We start from the raw sequence: 20,440 nt of genomic DNA, 5'->3' as shown, positions 1-20,440 counted from the left end.
CTACTTAAGCAGAGGGGCAACAATGTTGATACTGTGTGTCCGTTTGTTGTCCACGACAAGCTCCAGCAGTGTCGCCGAGTTGACCCTCACATATGGCTCATTCAACACAGTGCCGCTGAGATGGAGCGTGCGCAGGCGCGGGCAGCTGGAGAGCAAGGAGTCGAGGGCGTCGATGCAGGATCCCAGGTACAGCGTCTCAAGTGCGGTGAACTCGACGCCAGCCGGCACATGTATGTCGGAGAAAAGGCCCAATGTGATGGAACTGGTGCGGTGGAAGCAAGGCAGAACGATGACTAAGGAATCGCCGATCAAGGCCGATGAGAGGTCGAGGAAGAGCTCCTCCGGCTCAAGCCTTGCGGCCGCGCGCAGCAGCGAGTTGACGCGGGGACGTGGATTTCCAGGAGGGAAACCACGGGAGAGACGCGGGCGAGCGCCGGTTCGATTGAGTCGAAGGCACTGGCGGTCAGAGAACTTGTCATTCGGGTGCACTTAAGTCACACTACTTGCAAAACGGAAAAGCCCGTCACAGAACTTGCATTGCGGGGTCAGGCGAGGCGCACGTGACCTGGGTGGGGGCTTGTTTCTTTGCACAAAAGCCCCTATTCTCTTTGCGAATCATGTCGTGACGACCCTGCCTCATTTGCCCAGAGTTTATTTTTAGTAGCCGATGGGGGAGACGACTGGCGGCGGCGCTGCGGGTACGCCGAGCTCGTCGGCGACAAGGGAACAAGCGGCGTGGGTGGAGCTACCGATGTTGAGGACGGAAGGGCATGGAGGTCCGATGTACGGTGAGTCCTCAGACCCCCCATCCCCCACCGCTCCTCCCCCCAGTTAGCTAGGGTTTTCTGCCGCCACGATTGAGGATGATTGACTCCCTCCAAGTTCTTATCAATATGTTAGTTTGTGAATGATCAATAGTTAGTTTATTCCCTTAATATTCCAGTATCAGGCCCTTAGATCTCTTGGGCTCACTACTAGCTAGGGTTTGTGAATTTTGCTACCGCTCATCGTCTGTTTTGCAATGTAGGGTTTGATTCACCAAAATTCAGTATAGAGCTGCACCATGGTGGTTTCTTCACTGGGAAAGGAAATAACTTGGCATATTTGGATGAGAAATTATCATTGTTTGATAACCTTGACAGGAACACTTTCTGCAATGATATGATTGACCATATGCTACAGCAGTTAAACTATGCACTTGATCAGCTAGAAATTGTGTTGTGGTGCCCACCTGGTAAAACAGTAGCTAATCTGGTCCCAGTTGACTTTGAATTTGACTGTCTCAAGATGGCAAGAGCTTCTGTGCATTCTAAGGTCCTTGTTTTATTTGTGAATCATGTGAAAAGAAGTGAGGAAGATGACATTGCTTATAGGGCTGGACCTGAACTGCCTCCAGTAATACTTAGCCCTATAAGCAAAGATAAATTGAGGCACATGAAATCATAGAGCACAGAAGGTATTGTAGATAATGCTGAAAATTCAGGAAAAATGCCAGATTCAGGTACTGTAGAGGATCCTGAAAATTCAGAAATTTTAGATAACTCAGAAGATTCAGAAGAGGACTGGGAATGTGATTCAGAGACAGATCCAACTTGGTATGACAATGATTATGCAATGGATGAAGATGATGATTTGTATGACAAGAATGTAGATGATGCTGTGCAGGATGCTTTTGTTGGAAATATGCCCTAGAGGCAATAATAAATTAGTTATTATTATATTTCCTTGTTCATGATAATCATTTATTATCCATGCTAGAATTGTATTGATAGGAAACTCAGATACATGTGTGGATACATAGACAACACCATGTCCCTAGTAAGCCTCTAGTTGACTAGCTCGTTGATCAATAGATGGTTACGGTTTCCTGACCATGGACATTGGATGTCATTGATAACGGGATCACATCATTAGGAGAATGATGTGATGGACAAAGACCCAATACTAAGCCTTGTTGGGGAACGTAGCATAAATTCAAAATTTTCCTACGTGTCACCAAGATCTATCTATGGAGTCATCTAGCAACGAGGGAGGAGTGGATCTACATACCCTTGTAGATCGCGCGCGGAAGCGTTCAAGAGAACGGGGTTGATGGAGTCGTACTCGTCGTGATCCAAATCACTGATGATCCTAGCGCCGAACGGACGGCACCTCCGCGTTCAACACACGTACGAAGCAGCGACGTCTCCTCCTTCTTGATCCAGCAAGGGGGGAGGAGAGGTTGATGGAGATCCAGCAGCACAACGGCGTGGTGGTGGAAGTAGCGGGATTCCAACAGGGCTTCGCCAAGCGTTGTGGGAGGAGGGAGATGTGTCATGGGAGGGAGAGGGAGGCGCCAAGGCTTAGCTATGGTTGCCCTCCCTTCCCCCCACTATATATAGGGCCAAGGGAGAGGGGGGGCACAGCCTTGGCCCTACCTCCAAGGAAGGGTGCGGCCAAGGGAGGAGTCCATCCCCCCCAAGGCACCTAGGAGGTGCCTTTCCCCTTTAGGACTCTTCCTTTCTTGCTCTCTTGGCGCATGGGCCTCTTGGGGCTGGTGCCCTTGGCCCATGTAGGCCAAGGCACACACCCCTATAGCCCATGTGCCCCCCCGAGGCAGGTGGCCCCACCCGGTGGACCCCCGGGACCCTTCCGGTGGTCCCGGTACAATACCGGTGACCCCGAAACTTGTCCCGATGGCCGAAATAGCACTTCCTATATATAATTATTTACCTCCGGACCATTCCGGAACTCCTCGTGACGTTCGGGATCTCATCCAGGACTCCGAACAACTTTCGGGTTACCGCATACTAATATCTCTATAACCCTAGCGTCACCGAACCTTAAGTGTGTAGACCCTACGGGTTCGGGAGACATGCAGACATGACCGAGATGACTCTCCGGTCAATAACCAACAGCGGGATCTGGATACCCATGTTGGCTCCCACATGTTCCACGATGATCTCATCGGATGAACCACGATGTCAAGGACTTAATCAATCCCGTATACAATTCCCTTTGTCTATCGGTACGATACTTGCCCGAGATTCGATCGTCGGTATCCCGATACCTTGTTCAATCTCGTTACCGGCAAGTCTCTTTACTCGTTCCGTAACACATCATCCCGTGATCAACTCCTTGATCACATTGTGCACATTATGATGATGTCCTACCGAGTGGGCCCAGAGATACCTCTCCGTTTACATGGAGTGACAAATCCCAGCCTCGATTCGTGCCAACCCAACAGACACTTTCGGAGATACCTGTAGTGTACCTTTATAGCCACCCAGTTACGTTGTGACGTTTGGCACACCCAAAGCACTCCTATGGTATCCGGGAGTTGCACAATCTCATGGTCTAAGGAAATGATACTTGACATTAGAAAAGCTTTAGCATACGAACTACATGATCTTGTGCTAGGCTTAGGATTGGGTCTTTATCCATCACATCATTCTCCTAATGATGTGATCCCGTTATCAATGACATCCAATGTCCATGGTCAGGAAACCGTAACCATCTATTGATCAACGAGCTAGTCAACTAGAGGCTTACTAGGGACATGGTGTTGTCTATGTATCCACACATGTATCTGAGTTTCCTATCAATACAATTCTAGCATGGATAATAAACGATTATCATGAACAAGGAAATATAATAATAACTAATTTATTATTGCCTCTAGGGCATATTTCCAACAGTCTCCCACTTGCACTAGAGTCAATAATCCAGTTCACATCGATATGTGATTAACACTCAAGGTCACATCCCCATGTGACTAACACCCAAAGATTTTACTAGAGTCAATAATCTAGTTCACATTACCATGTGATTAACACTCAATGAGTTATGGGTTTGATCATGTTATGCTTGTGAGAGATGTTATAGTCAACGGGTCTGAATCTTTCAGATCCGTATGTACTTCGCAAATTTCTATGTCATCTTGTAGATGCAACTACTACGCTACATTTGGAGCTATTCCAAATAACTGTTCTACTATACGAATCCAGTTTACTACTCAGAATAATCTGGATTAGTGTCAAAGTTTGCGTCGGCGTAACCCTTTACGGCGAACTCTTTTACCACCTCCATAATCGAGAAAATTCCTTAGTCCACTAGTTACTAAGGATAACTTTGACCGCTGTCTTGTGATCCATTCTTAGATCACTCTTGTACCCCTTGACTGACTCATGGCAAGGCACATTTCAGGTGCGGTACACAGCATAGCATCCTGATATTCCTACTGCAGAGTTCCCTGAAGAATTGTCCCAACTCTGCAACTGCTCTGTATAAGTGAGGGCGGCCCAATCCTCTAAGGATAGCAGGTAAAACCCTTTGAAGTAGGACGTGGCAGTCATGAGTTTTCAACCCTTGTACCTTGTTTAGGGTTTAGGGTTGGAGACGTATCAGGCGCCGCCCCCCTTCCTTGTCCTATTCGGACTAGGGGGGAGGGGGCGCGCGGCCTGCCCTGGCCGGCCCTCCTCTTCTCCTTTAGGGCCCATGTGTTGGGGAACGTAGCATAAATTGAAAATTTTCCTACGTGTCACCAAGATCAATCTATGGAGTCATCTAGCAACGAGGGAGGAGTGGATCTACATACCCTTGTAGATCGCGCGCGGAAGCGTTCAAGAGAACGGGGTTGATGGAGTCGTACTCGTCGTGATCCAAATCACTGATGATCCTAGCGCCGAACGGACGGCACCTCCGCGTTCAACACACGTACGAAGCAGCGACGTCTCCTCCTTCTTGATCCAGCAAGGGGGGAGGAGAGGTTGATGGAGATCCAGCAGCACAACGGCGTGGTGGTGGAAGTAGCGGGATTCCAACAGGGCTTCGCCAAGCGTTGTGGGAGGAGGGAGATGTGTCATGGGAGGGAGAGGGAGGCGCCAAGGCTTAGCTATGGTTGCCCTCCCTTCCCCCCACTATATATAGGGCCAAGGGAGAGGGGGGGCACAGCCTTGGCCCTACCTCCAAGGAAGGGTGCGGCCAGGGAGGAGTCCCACCTCCCCAAGGCACCTAGGAGGTGCCTTCCCCCTTTAGGACTCTTCCTTTCCCTCATCTCTTGGCGCATGGGCCTCTTGGGGCTAGTGCCCTTGGCCCATACAGGCCAAGGCGCACACCCCTACAGCCCATGTGGCCCCCCGGGGTAGGTGGCCCCACCCGGTGGACCCCCGGGACCCTTCCGGTGGTCCCGGTACAATACCGGTGACCCCGAAACTTGTCCCGATAGCCGAAATAGCACTTTCTATATACAATTCTTTACCTCCGGACCATTCCGGAACTCCTCGTGACGTCCGGGATCTCATCCGGGACTCCGAACAACTTTCGGGTTACCGCATACTAATATCTCTATAACCCTAGCGTCACCGAACCTTAAGTGTGTAGACCCTACGGGTTCGGGAGACATGTAGACATGACCGAGATGACTCTCCGGTCAATAACCAACAGCGGGATCTGGATACCCATGTTGGCTCCCACATGTTCCACGATGATCTCATCGGATGAACGACGATGTCAAGGACTTAATCAATCCCGTATACAATTCCCTTTGTCTAGCGGTACGATACTTGCCCGAGATTCGATCGTCGGTATCCCGATACCTTGTTCAATCTCGTTACCGGCAAGTCTCTTTACTCGTTCCGTAACACATCATCCCGTGATCAACTCCTTGATCACATTGTGCACATTATGATGATGTCCTACCGAGTGGGCCCAGAGATACCTCTCCGTCACACGGAGTGACAAATCCCAGTCTCGATTCGTGCCAACCCAACAGACACTTTCGGAGATACCCGTAGTGCACCTTTATAGTCACCCAGTTACGTTGTGATGTTCGGCACACCCAAAGTATTCCTACGGTATCCGGGAGTTGCACAATCTCATGGTCTAAGGAAATGATACTTGACATTAGAAAAGCTTTAGCATACGAACTACATGATCTTGTGCTAGGCTTAGGATTGGGTCTTTGTCCATCACATCATTCTCCTAATGATGTGATCCCATTATCAATGACATCCAATGTCCATGGTCAGGAAACCGTAACCATCTATTGATCAACGAGCTAGTCAACTGGAGGCTTACTAGGGACATGGTGTTGTCTATGTATCCACACATGTATCTGAGTTTCCTATCAATACAATTCTAGCATGGATAATAAACGATTATCATGAACAAGGAAATATAATATTAAATAATTTATTATTGCCTCTAGGGCATATTTCCAACAGTCTCCCACTTGCACTAGAGTCAATAATCCAGTTCACATCGATATGTGATTAACACTCAAGGTCACATCCCCATGTGACTAACACCCAAAGAGTTTACTAGAGTCAATAATCTAGTTCACATTACCATGTGATTAACACTCGATGAGTTCTGGGTTTGATCATGTTATGCTTGTGAGAGATGTTATAGTCAACGGGTCTGAATCTTTCAGATCCGTATGTACTTCACAAATTTCTATGTCATCTTGTAGATGCAGCTACTACGCTACATTTGGAGCTATTCCAAATAACTGTTCTACTATACGAATCCAGTTTACTACTCAGAATAATCTGGATTAGTGTCAAAGTTTGCATCGGCGTAACCCTTTACGACAAACTCTTTTACCACCTCCATAAACGAGAAAATTCCTTAGTCCACTAGTTACTAAGGATAACTTTGACCGCTGTCCTGTGATCCATTCTTGGATCACTCTTGTACCCCTTGACTGACTCATGGCAAGGCACACATCAGGTGCGGTACTTAGCATGGCATACCGTATAGAGCCTATGACAAAAGCATAGGGGACGACATTCGTCCTTTCTCTTTCTTCTGCCATGGTCGAGCTTTAAGTCTTAACTTCATACCTTACAACTCAGGCAAGAACTCCTTCTTTGACTGATCCATCTTGAACACCTTCAAGATCATGTCAAGGTATGTGCTCATTTGAAAGTACCATTAAGCATTTTGATCTATCCTTATAGATCTTGATGCTCAACGTTCAAGTAGCTTAATCCAGGCTTTCCATTGAAAAACACTTTCCAAATAACCCTATATGCTTTCCAGAAATTCTACATCATTTCTGATCAACAATATGTTAACAACATATACTCATCAGAAATTCTATAGTGCTCCCACTCCTTTGGAAATACAAGTTTCTCATAAACTTTGTATAAACCCAAAATCTTTGATCATCTCATCAAAGCGTGTATTCCAACTCCGAGATGCTTACTCCAGTCCTTAGAAGGATTGCTGGAGCTTTGCATACTTATTAGCATCTTTCAGGATTGACAAAACCTTCCAGTTGTATCACATACAACCTTTCCTCAAAAATCGTCGAGGACACAATGTTTTGACATCCTATCTGCAAGATTTCATAAATAATGCAGTAATCGCTAATATAATTCCAACAGACTCTTAGCATCGCTACGAGTGAGAAAGTCTCATCGTAGTCAACTCCTTGAACTTGTCGGAAAACATCTTAATGACAAGTCGAGCTTTCTTAATGGTGATACTTACCATCATTGTCCGTCTTCCTTTTGAAATCCATCTGTACTCAATAGCCTTACGACCATCGAGCCGTTCTGCCAAAGTCTACACTTTGTTTTCATACATGGATCCTCTCTCGGATTTTATGGCCACGAGCCATTTATCGGAATCTGGGCCCACCATCGCTTCTCCATAGCTCGTAGTTTCATTGTTGTCTAGCAACATGACTTCCGAGACAGGATTACATACCACTCTGAAGTAGTACACATCCTTGTCATCCCACGAGGTTTGGTAGTGACTTGATCTGAAGTTTCATGATTAGTGTCCATCACATCATTCTCCTAATGATGTGATCCCGTTATCAATGACGTCCAATGTCCATGGTCAGGAAACCGTAACCATCTATTGATCAATGAGCTAGTCAACTAGAGTCTTACTAGGGACATGGTGTTGTTATGTATCCACACATGTATCTGAGTTTCCTATCAATACAATTCTAGCATGGATAATAAACGATTATCATGAACAAGGAAATATAATAATAACTAATTTATTATTGCCTCTAGGGCATATTTCCAATAGTCTCCCACTTGCACTAGAGTCAATAATCCAGTTCACATCGATATGTGATTAACACTCAAGGTCACATCCCCATGTGACTAACAACATGACTTCCGAGAGAGTCATCTCGGTCATGTCTGCATGTCTCCCGAACCCGTAGGGTCTACACACTTAAGGTTCGGTGACGCTAGGGTTATAGAGATATTAGTATGCGGTAACCCGAAAGTTGTTCGGAGTCCCGGATGAGATCCCGGACGTCACGAGGAGTTCCGGAATGGTCCGGAGGTAAAGATTTATATATAGGAAGTCTTGTTTTGGTCACCGGAAAAGTTTCGCGCATTATCGGTATTGTACCGGGAGTGCCGAAAGGGGTCCGGGGGTCCACCAAGGGGGTCCACCAAGGGGGTCCACTTGCCCCGGGGGGCCTCATGGGCTGTAGGGGTGTGCGCCTTGGCCTATATGGGCCAAGGGCACCAGCCCCAAGAGGCCCATGCGCCAAGAGATAAGGGAAAGGAAGAGTCCTAAAGGGGGAAGGCACCTCCTAGGTGCCTTGGGGAGGATGGACTCCTCCCTGGCCGCACCCTTCCTTGGAGGAAGGGCCAAGGCTGCGCCCCCCCTCTCCCTTGGCCCTATATATAGTGGGGGGAAGGGAGGGCAGCCATACCTAAGCCCTGGCGCCTCCCTCTCCCTCCCATGACACATCTCCCTCCTCCCACAACGCTTGGCGAAGCCCTGTTGGAATCCCGCTACTTCCGCCACCATGCCGTCGTGCTGCTGGATCTCCATCAACCTCTCCTGCCCCCTTGCTGGATCAAGAAGGAAGAGACGTCGCTGCTCCGTACGTGTGTTGAACGCGGAGGTGCCGTCTGTTCGGCGCTAGGATCATCGGTGATTTGGATCATGACGAGTACGACTCCATCAACCCCGTTCTCTTGAACGCTTCCGCGCGCGATCTACAAGGGTATGTAGATCCACTCCTCCCTCGTTGCTAGATTACTCCATAGATTGATCTTGGTGACACGTAGGAAAATTTTGAATTATTGCTACGTTCCCCAACAGTGGCATCATGAGCTAGGTCTATGCGTAGTTTCTATGCACGAGTAGAACACAAAGTAGTTGTGGGCGTTGATTTTGTTCAATATGCTTACCGTTACTAGTCCAATCTTGATTCGGTGGCATTGTGGGATGAAGCGGCCCGGACCGACCTTACACGTACTCTTACGTGAGACTGGTTCCACCGACTGACATGCACTAGTTGCATAAGGTGGCTAGCGGGTGTCTGTCTCTCCCACTTTAGTCGGATCGGATTCGATGAAAAGGGTCCTTATGAAGGGTAAATAGCAATTGGCATATCACGTTGTGGTTTTTGCGTAGGTAAGAAACGTTCTTGCTAGAAACCCATAGCAGCCACGTAAAACATGCAAACAACAATTAGAGGACGTCTAACTTATTTTTGCAGGGTATGCTATGTGATGTGATATGGCCAAGAAGAATGTGATGAATGATATGTGATGTATGAGATTGATCATGTTCTTGTAATAGGAATCACGACTTGCATGTCGATGAGTATGACAACCGGCAGGAGCCATAGGAGTTGTCTTTTTTTATTGTATGACCTGCGTGTCATTGAACAACGCCATGTAATTACTTTACTTTATTGCTAACCGGTAGCCATAGTAGTAGAAGTAATAAGTTGGCGAGACAACTTCATGGAGACACGATGATGGAGATCATGGTGTCATGCCGGTGACAAGATGATCATGGAGCCCCAAGATGGAGATCAAAGGAGCTATATGATATTGGCCATATCATGTCACTATTATTTGATTGCATGTGATGTTTATCATGTTTATACATCTTATTTGCTTAGAACGACGGTAGTAAATAAGATGATCCCTCATTAAAATTTCAAGAAAGTGTTCCCCCTAACTGTGCACCGTTGCGAAAGTTCGTTGTTTCGAAGCACCACGTGATGATCGGGTGTGATAGATTCTTACGTTCGAATACAACGGGTTTTGACGAGCCTAGCATGTACAGACATGGCCTCGGAACACATGCGAAACACTTAGGTTAACTTGACGAGCCTAGCATGTACAGACATGGCCTCGGAACACAAGAGACCGAAAGGTCGAGCATGAGTCGTATGGTAGATACGATCAACATGAAGACGTTCACCGATGATGACTAGTCCGTCTCACGTGATGATCGGACACGGCCTAGTTGACTCGGATCATGTAATCACTTAGATGACTAGAGGGATGTCTATCTGAGTGGGAGTTCATAAGATGAACTTAATTATCCTGAACATAGTCAAAAGGTCTTCGCAAATTATGTCGTGGCTCACGTTTCTGTTCTATTGTTTAGATATGTTCCTAGAGGAAATTTAGTTGAAAGTTGATAGTAGCAATTATGCAGACAGTAAAAGGCTTATGTCCTTAATGCACCGCTCAGTGTGCTGAACCTCGAACGACGTCTGTGGATGTTGTGAACATCTGACATACACATTTTGATAACTACATGATAGTTCAGTTAAACGGTTTAGAATTGAGGCACCAAAGACGTTTTTGAAACATCACAGAACATATGAGATGTTCCAAGGACTGAAATTGGGATTTCAGGCTCGTGCCCACGTCAAGAGGTATAAGACCTCCGACGATTTTCTTAGCCTGCAAACTAAGGGAGAAAAGCTCAATTGTTGAGCTTGTGCTCAGATTGTCTGAGTACAACAATCATTTGAATCGAGTGGGAGTTGATCTTCCAGATGAGATAGTGATGTTTCTCCGAAGTCATTACCACCAAGCTGCTAGAGCTTCGTGATGAACTATAATATATCAGGGACATATATGATGATCCTTGAGATATTCGCGATGTTTGATACCACAAAAGTAGAAATCAAGAAGGAGCATCAATTGTTGATGGTTGGTGAAACCACTAGTTTCAAGAAGGGCAAGGGCAAGAAGGGATACTTCATGAAACGGCAAATCAGCTGCTGCTCTAGTGAAGAAACCCAAGGTTGAACCCAAACCCGAGACTAAGTGCTTCTGTAATAAGGGGAACAGCCACTGGAGCAGAATTACCCTAGATACTTGGTAGATGAGAAGGCTGGCAAGGTCGATAGGAGTATATTGGATATACATTGTGTTAATGTGTACTTTACTAGTACTCCTAGTAGCACCATGGTATTAGATACCGGTTCAGTTGCTAAATGTTAGTGAACTCGAAATAAAAGGCTGCGGAGTAAACGGAGACTAGCTAAAGGTGAGCTGGCAATATGTGTTGGAAGTTTTTTCCAAGCTTGATGTGATCAAACATCGCACGCTCCCTCTACCATCGAGATTGGTGTTTGCGTTGAGCATAGACATGATTGGATTATGTCTATCGCAATATGGTTATTCATTTAAGGAGAATAATGGTTACTCTGTTTATTTGAATAATACCTTCAATGGTCTTGCACCTAAAATGAATGGTTTATTGAATCTCGATCGTAGTGATACACATATTCATGCCAAAAGATAGTAATGATAGTACCACCTACTTGTGGCACTGCCACGTAAGTCATATCGGTATAAAACGCATGAAGAAGCTCCATGTTGATGGATCTTTGGGCTCACTTGTTTTGAAAGGTTTGAGACATGCGAACCATGTCTATTGGTGTATATGCATGAAGAAACTCCATGCAAATGGACCATTTGGACTCACTTGATTTTGAATCACTTGAGACATGCAAATCATACCACATGGGCAAGATGACTGAAAGCCTCGTTTTCAGTAAAATGGAACTAGAAAGCAACTTGTTGGAAGTAATACATTTTGATGTGTGCAGTCCAATGAGTGCTGAGGCATGTAGTGGATATCGTTATGTTCTTACTTCACAGATGATTTGAGTAGATGTTGAGTATATTTACTTGATGAATCACGAGTCTGAATTATTGAAAGGTTCAAGTAATTTCAGGGTGAAGTTGAAAGATCATCGTGACAAGAGGATAAAATATCTATGATATGATCATATAGATGAATATCTGAATTACGAGTTTGGCACAGAATTAAGACATTGTGGAAATTGTTTCACAACTAATACAGCCTGGAACACCATAGTGTGATCGTGTGTCTGAACATCATAACTGCACCCTATTGGATATGATGCATAACATGATGTCTCTTATCGAATTACCACGATAGTTTATGGGTTAGGCATTAAAGACAACCACATTCACTTTAAATAGGGCACCACGTAATTCCGATGAGATGACACCGTATGAACTATGGTTTAGAGAAACCTAAGCTGTCATTTCTTGAAAGTTTGGGGCTGCGACGCTTATGTGAAAAAGTTTCAGGCTGATAAGATCGAACCCAAAGCGGATAAATGCATCTTCATAGGACACCCAAAACAGTTGGGTATACCTTCTGTCTCAGATCCGAAAGCAATAAGGGATTGTTTCTAGAATCGGGTCCTTTCTCGAGAAAAGTTTCTCTCGAAGGAATTGAGTGGGAGGATGGTGGAGACTTGATGAGGTTATTGAACCGTCACTTCAACTAGTGTATAGCAGGGCACAAAGAGTTGTTCCTGTGGCACCTACACCAATTTAAGTGGAAGCTTATGATATTGATCATGAGACTTCGGATCAAGTCACTCCCAAACCTCGTAGGATGACAAGGATGCGTACTACTTCAGAGTGGTACGTAATCCTGTCTTGGAAGTCATGTTGCTAGAGAACAATGAACCTACGAGCTATGGAGAAGCGATGGTGGGCCTGGATTCCAAAAATGGCTCGAGGCCATATAATCCGAGAGAGGATCCATATATGAAAACAAAGTGTAGACTTTGGCAGAATAGCTCGATGGTCGTAAGGCTGTTGAGTGCAGATGGATTTTAAAAGGAAGACGGACAATGATGGTAAATGTCACCATTAAGAAAGCTCGACTTGTCGTTAAGATGTTTTCCGACAAGTTCAAGGAGTTGACTACAATGAGACTTTCTCACTCGTAGCGATGCTAAGAGTCTGTTGGAATTATATTAGCGATTACTGCATTATTTATGAAATCTTGCAGATAGGATGTCAAAACATTGTTTCCTCGACGTTTTTCTTGAGGAAAGGTTGTATGTGATACAAACCGAAAGGTTTTGTCAATCCTGAAAGATGCTAATAAGTATGCAAAGCTCCAGCAATCCTTCTAGGGACTGGAGTAAGCATCTCGGAGTTGGAATGTATGCTTTGATGATGATCAAAGATTTTGGGTTTATACTAAGTTTATGAGAAACTTGTATTTCCAAAGAAGTGAGTGGGAGCACTATAGAATTTCTGATGAATATATGTTGTTGACATATTGTTGATCAGAAATGATGTAGAATTTCTGGAAAGCATATAGGGTTATTTGGAAAGTGTTTTTCAATGGAAAGCCTGGATTAAGCTACTTGAACATTGAGCATCAAGATCTATAAGGATAGATCAAAACGCTTAATGGTACTTTCAAATGAGCACATACCTTGACATGATCTTGAAGGTGTTCAAGATGGACCAGTCAAAGAAGGAGTTCTTGCCTGAGTTGTAAGGTATGAAGTTAAGACTTAAAGCTCGACCACGACAGAAGAAAGAGGAAGGACGAAGGTCGTCCCCTATGCTTTTGTCATAGGCTCTATACGGTATGCCATGCTGAGTACCGCACCTGATGTGTGCCTTGCCACATATCTGGCAAGAGGGTACAAAGGTAATCTAGGAGTAGATCACCAGATAGCGGTCTAAATTATCCTTAGAGGAATAAGGATATGTTTCTCGGTTATGGAGGTGATAAAGAGTTCGACGTAAAGAGTTACGTCGATGCAAGCTTAACACCTATCCGGATAGCTCTGAGTAGAGATACCGGATACGTATAATGGAGCAACAATTTAGAATAGCTCCAAGTAGAGCAGTTATTTGAAATGGCTCCAAATATAGCGTAGTAGCTGCATCTACAAGATGACATAGAGATTTGCGAAGTACATACGGATCTGAAAGATTCAGACCCGTTGACTATAACATCTCTCACAAGCATAACATGATCAAACCCAGCACTCATCGAGTGTTAATCACATGGTTATGTGAACTAGATTATTGACTCTAGTAAACTCTTTGGGTGTTAGTCACATGGGGATGTGACCTTGAGTGTTAATCACATATCGATGTGAACTGGATTATTGACTCTAGTGCAAGTGGGAGACTGTTGGAAATATGCCCTAGAGGCAATAATAAATTAGTTATTATTATATTTCCTTGTTCATGATAATCGTTTATTATCCATGCTAGAATTGTATTGATAGGAAACTCAGATACATGTGTGGATACATAGACAACACCATGTCCCTAGTAAGCCTCTAGTTGACTAGCTCGTTGATCAATAGATGGTTACGGTTTCCTGACCATGGACATTGGATGTCATTGATAACGGGATCACATCATTAGGAGAATGATGTGATGGACAAAGACCCAATCCTAAGCCTAGCACAAGATCATGTAGTTCGTATGCTAAAGCTTTTCTAATGTCAAGTATCATTTCCTTAGACCATGAGATTGTGCAACTCCCGGATACCGTAGCAGTGCTTTGGGTGTGCCAAACGTCACAACGTAACTGGGTGGCTATAAAGGTACACTACAGGTATCTCCGAAAGTGTCTGTTGGGTTGGCACGAATCGAGACTGGGATTTGTCACTCCGTGTAAACGGAGAGGTATATCTGGGCCCACTCGGTAGGACATCATCGTAATGTGCACAATGTGATCAAGGAGTTGATCACGGGATGATGTGTTACGGAACGAGTAAAAGAGACTTGCCGGTAACAAGATTGAACAAGGTATCGGGATACCGACGATCGAATCTCGGGCAAGTATCGTACCGCTAGACAAAGGGAATTGTATACGGGATTGATTAAGTCCTTGACATCGTGGTTCATCTGATGAGATCATCGTGGAACATGTGGGAGCCAACATGGGTATCCAGATCCCGCAGTTGGTTATTAACCAGAGAGTCATCTCGGTCATGTCTGCATGTCTCCCGAACCCGTAGGGTCTACACACTTAAGGTTCGGTGACGCTAGGGTTATCGAGATATTAGTATGCGGTAACCCGAAAGTTGTTCGGAGTCCCGGATGAGATCCCGGACATCACGAGGAGTTCCAGAATGGTCCGGAGGTAAAGACTTATATATGGGAAGTCTTGTTTTGGTCGCCGGAAAAGTTTCGCGCATTATCGGTATTGTACCGGGAGTCCCGAAAGGGGTCCGGGGGTCCACCAAGGGGGTCCACCTGCCCCGGGGGGCCTCATGGGCTGTAGGGGTGTGCGCCTTGGCCTATATGGGACAAGGGCACCAGCCCCAAGAGGCCCATGCGCCAAGAGATAAGGGAAAGGAAGAGTCCTAAAGGAGGAAGGCACCTCCTAGGTGCCTTGGGGAGGATGGACTCCTCCCTGGCCGCACCCTTCCTTGGAGGAAGGGCCAAGGCTGTGCCCCCCTCTCCCTTGGCCCTATATATAGTGGGGGGAAGGGAGGGCAGCCATACCTAAGCCCTGGCGCCTCCCTCTCCCTCCCATGACACATCTCCCTCCTCCCGCAGCGCTTGGCGAAGCCCTGTTGGAATCCCGCTACTTCCACCACCACGCCGTCGTGCTGCTGGATCTCCATCAACCTCTCCTTCCCCCTTGCTGGATCAAGAAGGAAGAGACGTCGCTGCTCCGTACGTGTGTTGAACGCGGAGGTGCCGTCCGTTCGGCGCTAGGATCATCGGTGATTTGGATCACGACGAGTACGACTCCATCAACCCCGTTCTCTTGAATGCTTCCGCGCGCGATCTACAAGGGTATGTAGATCCACTCCTCCCTCGTTGCTAGATGACTCCATAGATTGATCTTGGTGACACGTAGGAAAATTTTGAATTATTGCTACGTTCCCCAACAACTTTGTTTGAGAAGGGGAAGCAAATAGGAGCGGAGTACAGACATGTTCCAGGCACAGACGATGTCACTGAAGATGATTTACAGCTCCCAGAAGAGGAAGATTTGGAGAAAATGCACAAGAGTGACTCTGATGATGAGGAGTACAAGAAGAAGAAAAAGAAAGAGAAACCCATATACAAGTTCAAAACATTTAACCCATTTGTTGACATGGAAAATCCTTAATTCAAACTAGGGATGGTCTTTGATTCAGTTGAGCTAGTGAGGAAAGCAGTAGCACATTATGTAGTGAAGAATAGAGTGCAAATCAAGAAAAGGAGAAACAACAAACAGAGGTTTGAGGCAATATGTATAGAGGGATGCCCTTGGAAACTGGTGGCTGTGGCAGATAACCGAACACAATCCTTTCTTGTGAAGACATTCGTTGGAGAGCACAACTGTGAGAAGTTCTGGGATGTGAAAGAACTGACAGCCCCCTATTTGGCAAAGAATTAGAGAAGTTCAGAGACAATGACAAGATGTCATTGTCTACATTTGGAAGGAAAGTGAGGAAGAAATATAACATGGAAGTAAGCAGGCTCAAACTTGGGAGATCTAGGAAAGCAGCATTGGAAGTGGTGCATGGGGATGAGGTGAAGCAATATACACTTCTCTGGAAATATGCACAGGAATCGAGAACTAGCAACCCAGGATCTTCTTTCTATCTGAACTTAGAGCATGGATTGTTTAGCACATGTTACTTTAGTCTCGCAGCTTGCAAGATAGGGTGGCTCAAGGGTTGCAGGCCCATTATATGCCTTGATGGAACATTTATAAAGACAAAATATGGTGGTCAATTACTAACTGCAGTAGGTATAGATGGGAATGATTCTATCTATCCAATTGCAATGGCACTGGTAGAGACAGAGTGCCATGCATCATGGTCTTGGTTCCTAGATACACTAAAGCAAGATCTTAATATTCTAAACACAAGAAATTTCAGCATTATGAGTGATAAACAGAAGGTAGCAATCTGTAGCCATTTCTTTTAATTAACTAAACTACACTGTTGTTGTAGCTATTTCTATAACTGTACTTTTCTGCAATTTCTATTACTGAACTTTTCTGCACTTTTCTATAACTGAACATTTCTGCAATTAGGGGCTCATCAAAGTTGTACAGGAGCATTCCCATGACTCTGAGCACAGGTTTTGTGTTAGACACCTATACCAAAACCTACATGCAGTACACAAGGGAGAGACTATAAGGCAGCAACTCTGGGCTTGTGCGAAATCTACCACACCAACTATTTTTGAGCAGAATATGGAGAAGCTAAGCCAAGACAATCCTGAGGCATATAAATGGTTGGAGGAGAAGCCACCAAATCAATGGTCAATGGCATATTTTGATGTATTTCCAAAATGTGATATTTTTCTTAACAATACATGTGAAGTCTTCAACAGGTAACTAATTTTAATGCAATTTATTTTACTGAATTTTAATGCAATTTCTTTTACTGAATTTTAATGCAATTTCTTTTACTGAATTTTAATGCAATTTCTTTTACTGCATACAGGTACATCTTAGAGGCCAGAGAACTACCAGTCATGTCTATGTTTGAGAGAATAAAATCTCAGATCATGCATAGGCACATGACAAAGAAAAAAGAAGCTCTACAGAAATGGTCAGGGAATATAACTCCCAAAATCATAGACAAGCTTAGGAAGAATGTGGAGTTGTCAGCCCACTGCCACCCAGAAGAATCAGGCATGGGTGTCTTTGGAGTTTTGTCAAATGAGAAAACCTACATAGTGGAGCTGAACATGCACACCTGTACTTGCAGAAGATGGCAGCTGACTGGAATTCCATGTAGCCATGCATGTGCTTGCCGCAGACACGAAAGAATAAGGCCTGAGACTATGGTGTCTTCCTGTTACTTCATGGCACTAAACTCAGCAGTCATGGTGCTATTATGCACTGTGGGTATTGCAAAGCAGCTGGGCATAACAGGAGTGGATGCTCACAACTGAAAGCCACTGTACTAAGAGAAGTTGTAGAGGAGGAGGAGGAACAGGTACAAAATGAGCAATCAGCTGCAGAGCAACCTATAGTGAGATGACAGAGCAACCTAATGAGAGGAGCACAATTACAAATCAACCTACTGACCCACAACCTAGAGCTCAGAGTTCCAGGGGTAGGAAGAGAAAGCCAACTGATAAAATGACAGAACATGTAGAAGAAATGATGGAAAAGGCAAAAAAGAAGAAGTCCAAAATGGTTGTTGATGCCAATGGAGATGTTGACTATGAAGGAAATATGCCCTAGAGGCAATAATAAAGTTATTATTTATTTCTTTATATCATGATAAATGTTTATTATTCATGCTAGAATTGTATTAACCGGAAACATAATACATGTGTAAATACATAGACAAACAGTATGTCACTAGTATGCCTCTACTTGACTAGCTCGTTGAATCAAAGATTGTTAAGTTTCCTAGCCATATACATGAGTTGTCATTTGATTAACGGGATCACATCATTAGAGAATGATGTGATTGACTTGACCCATTCCATTAGCATAGCACTTGATCGTTTAGTTTGTTGCTATTGCTTTCTTCATGACTTATACATGTTCCTATGACTATGAGATTATGCAACTCCCGTTTACCGGAGGAACACTTTGTGTGCTACCAAACGTCACAACGTAATTGGGTGATTATAAAGGAGCTCTACAGGTGTCTTCGAAGGTACTTGTTGGGTTGGCGTATTTCGAGATTAGGATTTGTCACTCCGATTGTTGGAGAGGTATCTCTGGGCCCACTCGGTAATGCGCATCACTATAAGCCTTGCAAGCATTGCAACGAATGAGTTAGTTGCGGGATGATGTGTTATGGAACGAGTAAAGAGACTTGCCGGTAACGAGATTGAACTAGGTATTGAGATACCGACGATCGAATCTCGGGCAAGTAACATACCAATGACAAAGGGAACAACGTATGTTGTTATGCGGTCTGACCGATAAAGATCTTCGTAGAATATGTAGGAGCCAATATGAGCATCCAGGTTGCGCTATTGATTATTGACCGGAGATGTGTCTCGGTCATGTCTACATAGTTCTCGAACCCGTAGGGTCCGCACGCTTAACGCTATGATGACAGTCATATTATGAGTTTATATGTTTTGATGTACCGAAGGAGTTCGGAGTCCCGGATGAGATCGGGGACATGAAGAGGAGTCTCGAAATGGTCGAGACGTAAAGATCGATATATTGGACGACTATATTCGGACTTCGGAAAGGTTCCGAGTGATTCGGGTATTTTTCGGAGTACCGGAGAGTTACGGGAATTCGGCGGGGACTATATGGGCCTTATTGGGCCATACGGGAATAGAGGAGATAGGCCAAAAGGAAGGATGCCTGCGCCCCCCTCTGGTCCGAATTGGACAAGGGGTGCAGCCCCCTTTTCCTTCTCCCTCTCCTCCTCTTTCCTTCACTCCTACTCCAACAAGGAAAGGAGGAGTCCTACTCCCGGTGGGAGTAGGAGTCCCCCGTTGGCGCGCCCTCCTCCTGGGCCGGCCGCCTCCCCCCTTGCTCCTTTATATACAGGGGCAGGGGGCACCTCTAGACACACAAGTTGATCAAGTTGATCGTCTCTTAGCCGTGTGCGGTGCCCCCCTCCACACTCGGCTGGATCGGAGTTAGAGGGACGTCATCGGGCTGAACGTGTGCTGAACTCAGAGGTGCCGTGCGTTCGGTACTTGATCGGTCGGATCGTGAAGACGTACGACTACATCAACCGCGTTGTGCTAACGCTTCCGCTTTCGGTCTACGAGGGTACGTGGACAACACTCTCCCCTCTCATTGCTATGCATCACCATGATCTTGCGTGTGCGTAGGAATTTTTTTGAAATTACTACGTTCATACTGCTTACCAGCATGTCACACTTTGGTTCGGCGGTATTGTTGGATGAAGCAGCCCGGACCGACATTACGCGTACGCTTACGCGAGACTGGTTTTACCGCCGTGCTATGCACACAGGTGACTAGCGGGTGTCAGTTTCTCCAACTTTAGTTGAACCGAGTGTGGTTATTCCTGGTCCTTGAGAAGGTTAAAACAACACAAACTTGACAAACTATCATTGTGGTTTTGATGCGTAGGTAAGAATGGTTCTTGCTAAGCCCGTAGCAGCCACGTAAAACTTGCAACAACAAAGTAGAGGACGTCTAACTTGTTTTTGCAGGGCATGTTGTGATGTGATATGGTCAAGACGTGATGATATAGAAGTTGTTGTATAAGATGATCATGTTTTGTTGAAGTTATCGGCAACTGGCAGAAGCCTTATGGTTGTCTCTTTATTCAATAAGATGCAAGCGCCAAATAATTGCTTTACAATTATCGCTATGCGATAGCAATAGTTGCAAGAGGAATAGTTGGCGAGATGACCATGTGACGACACATTGATATAGATCAAGATGATGGAGATCATGGTGTCATGCCGGTGACGATGGAAATCATGACGATGTTTTGGAGATGGAG

General features: G+C 45.2%; 1 protein-coding gene across 1 annotated transcript in view; it reads right to left on the bottom strand.

Annotated features, from left to right (window-relative positions):
* The window catches only part of LOC125519422 (putative FBD-associated F-box protein At5g56560), a 30,758-nt gene continuing 10,318 nt past the window's right edge, over positions 1 to 20,440 (bottom strand). The window contains exon 3 of the mRNA XM_048684233.1: positions 1 to 389. Coding sequence (XP_048540190.1) covers positions 1 to 389 — 389 coding nt within the window. The remainder of the gene's footprint in view (positions 390 to 20,440) is intronic.

The sequence above is a fragment of the Triticum urartu genome, chromosome 7 (assembly GCF_003073215.2).
Source record: "Triticum urartu cultivar G1812 chromosome 7, Tu2.1, whole genome shotgun sequence".
NCBI lineage: Eukaryota > Viridiplantae > Streptophyta > Magnoliopsida > Poales > Poaceae > Triticum > Triticum urartu.
The sequence above is the reverse complement of the archived record's forward strand: the minus strand, read 5'-3'. Positions and strand labels throughout refer to the sequence as shown.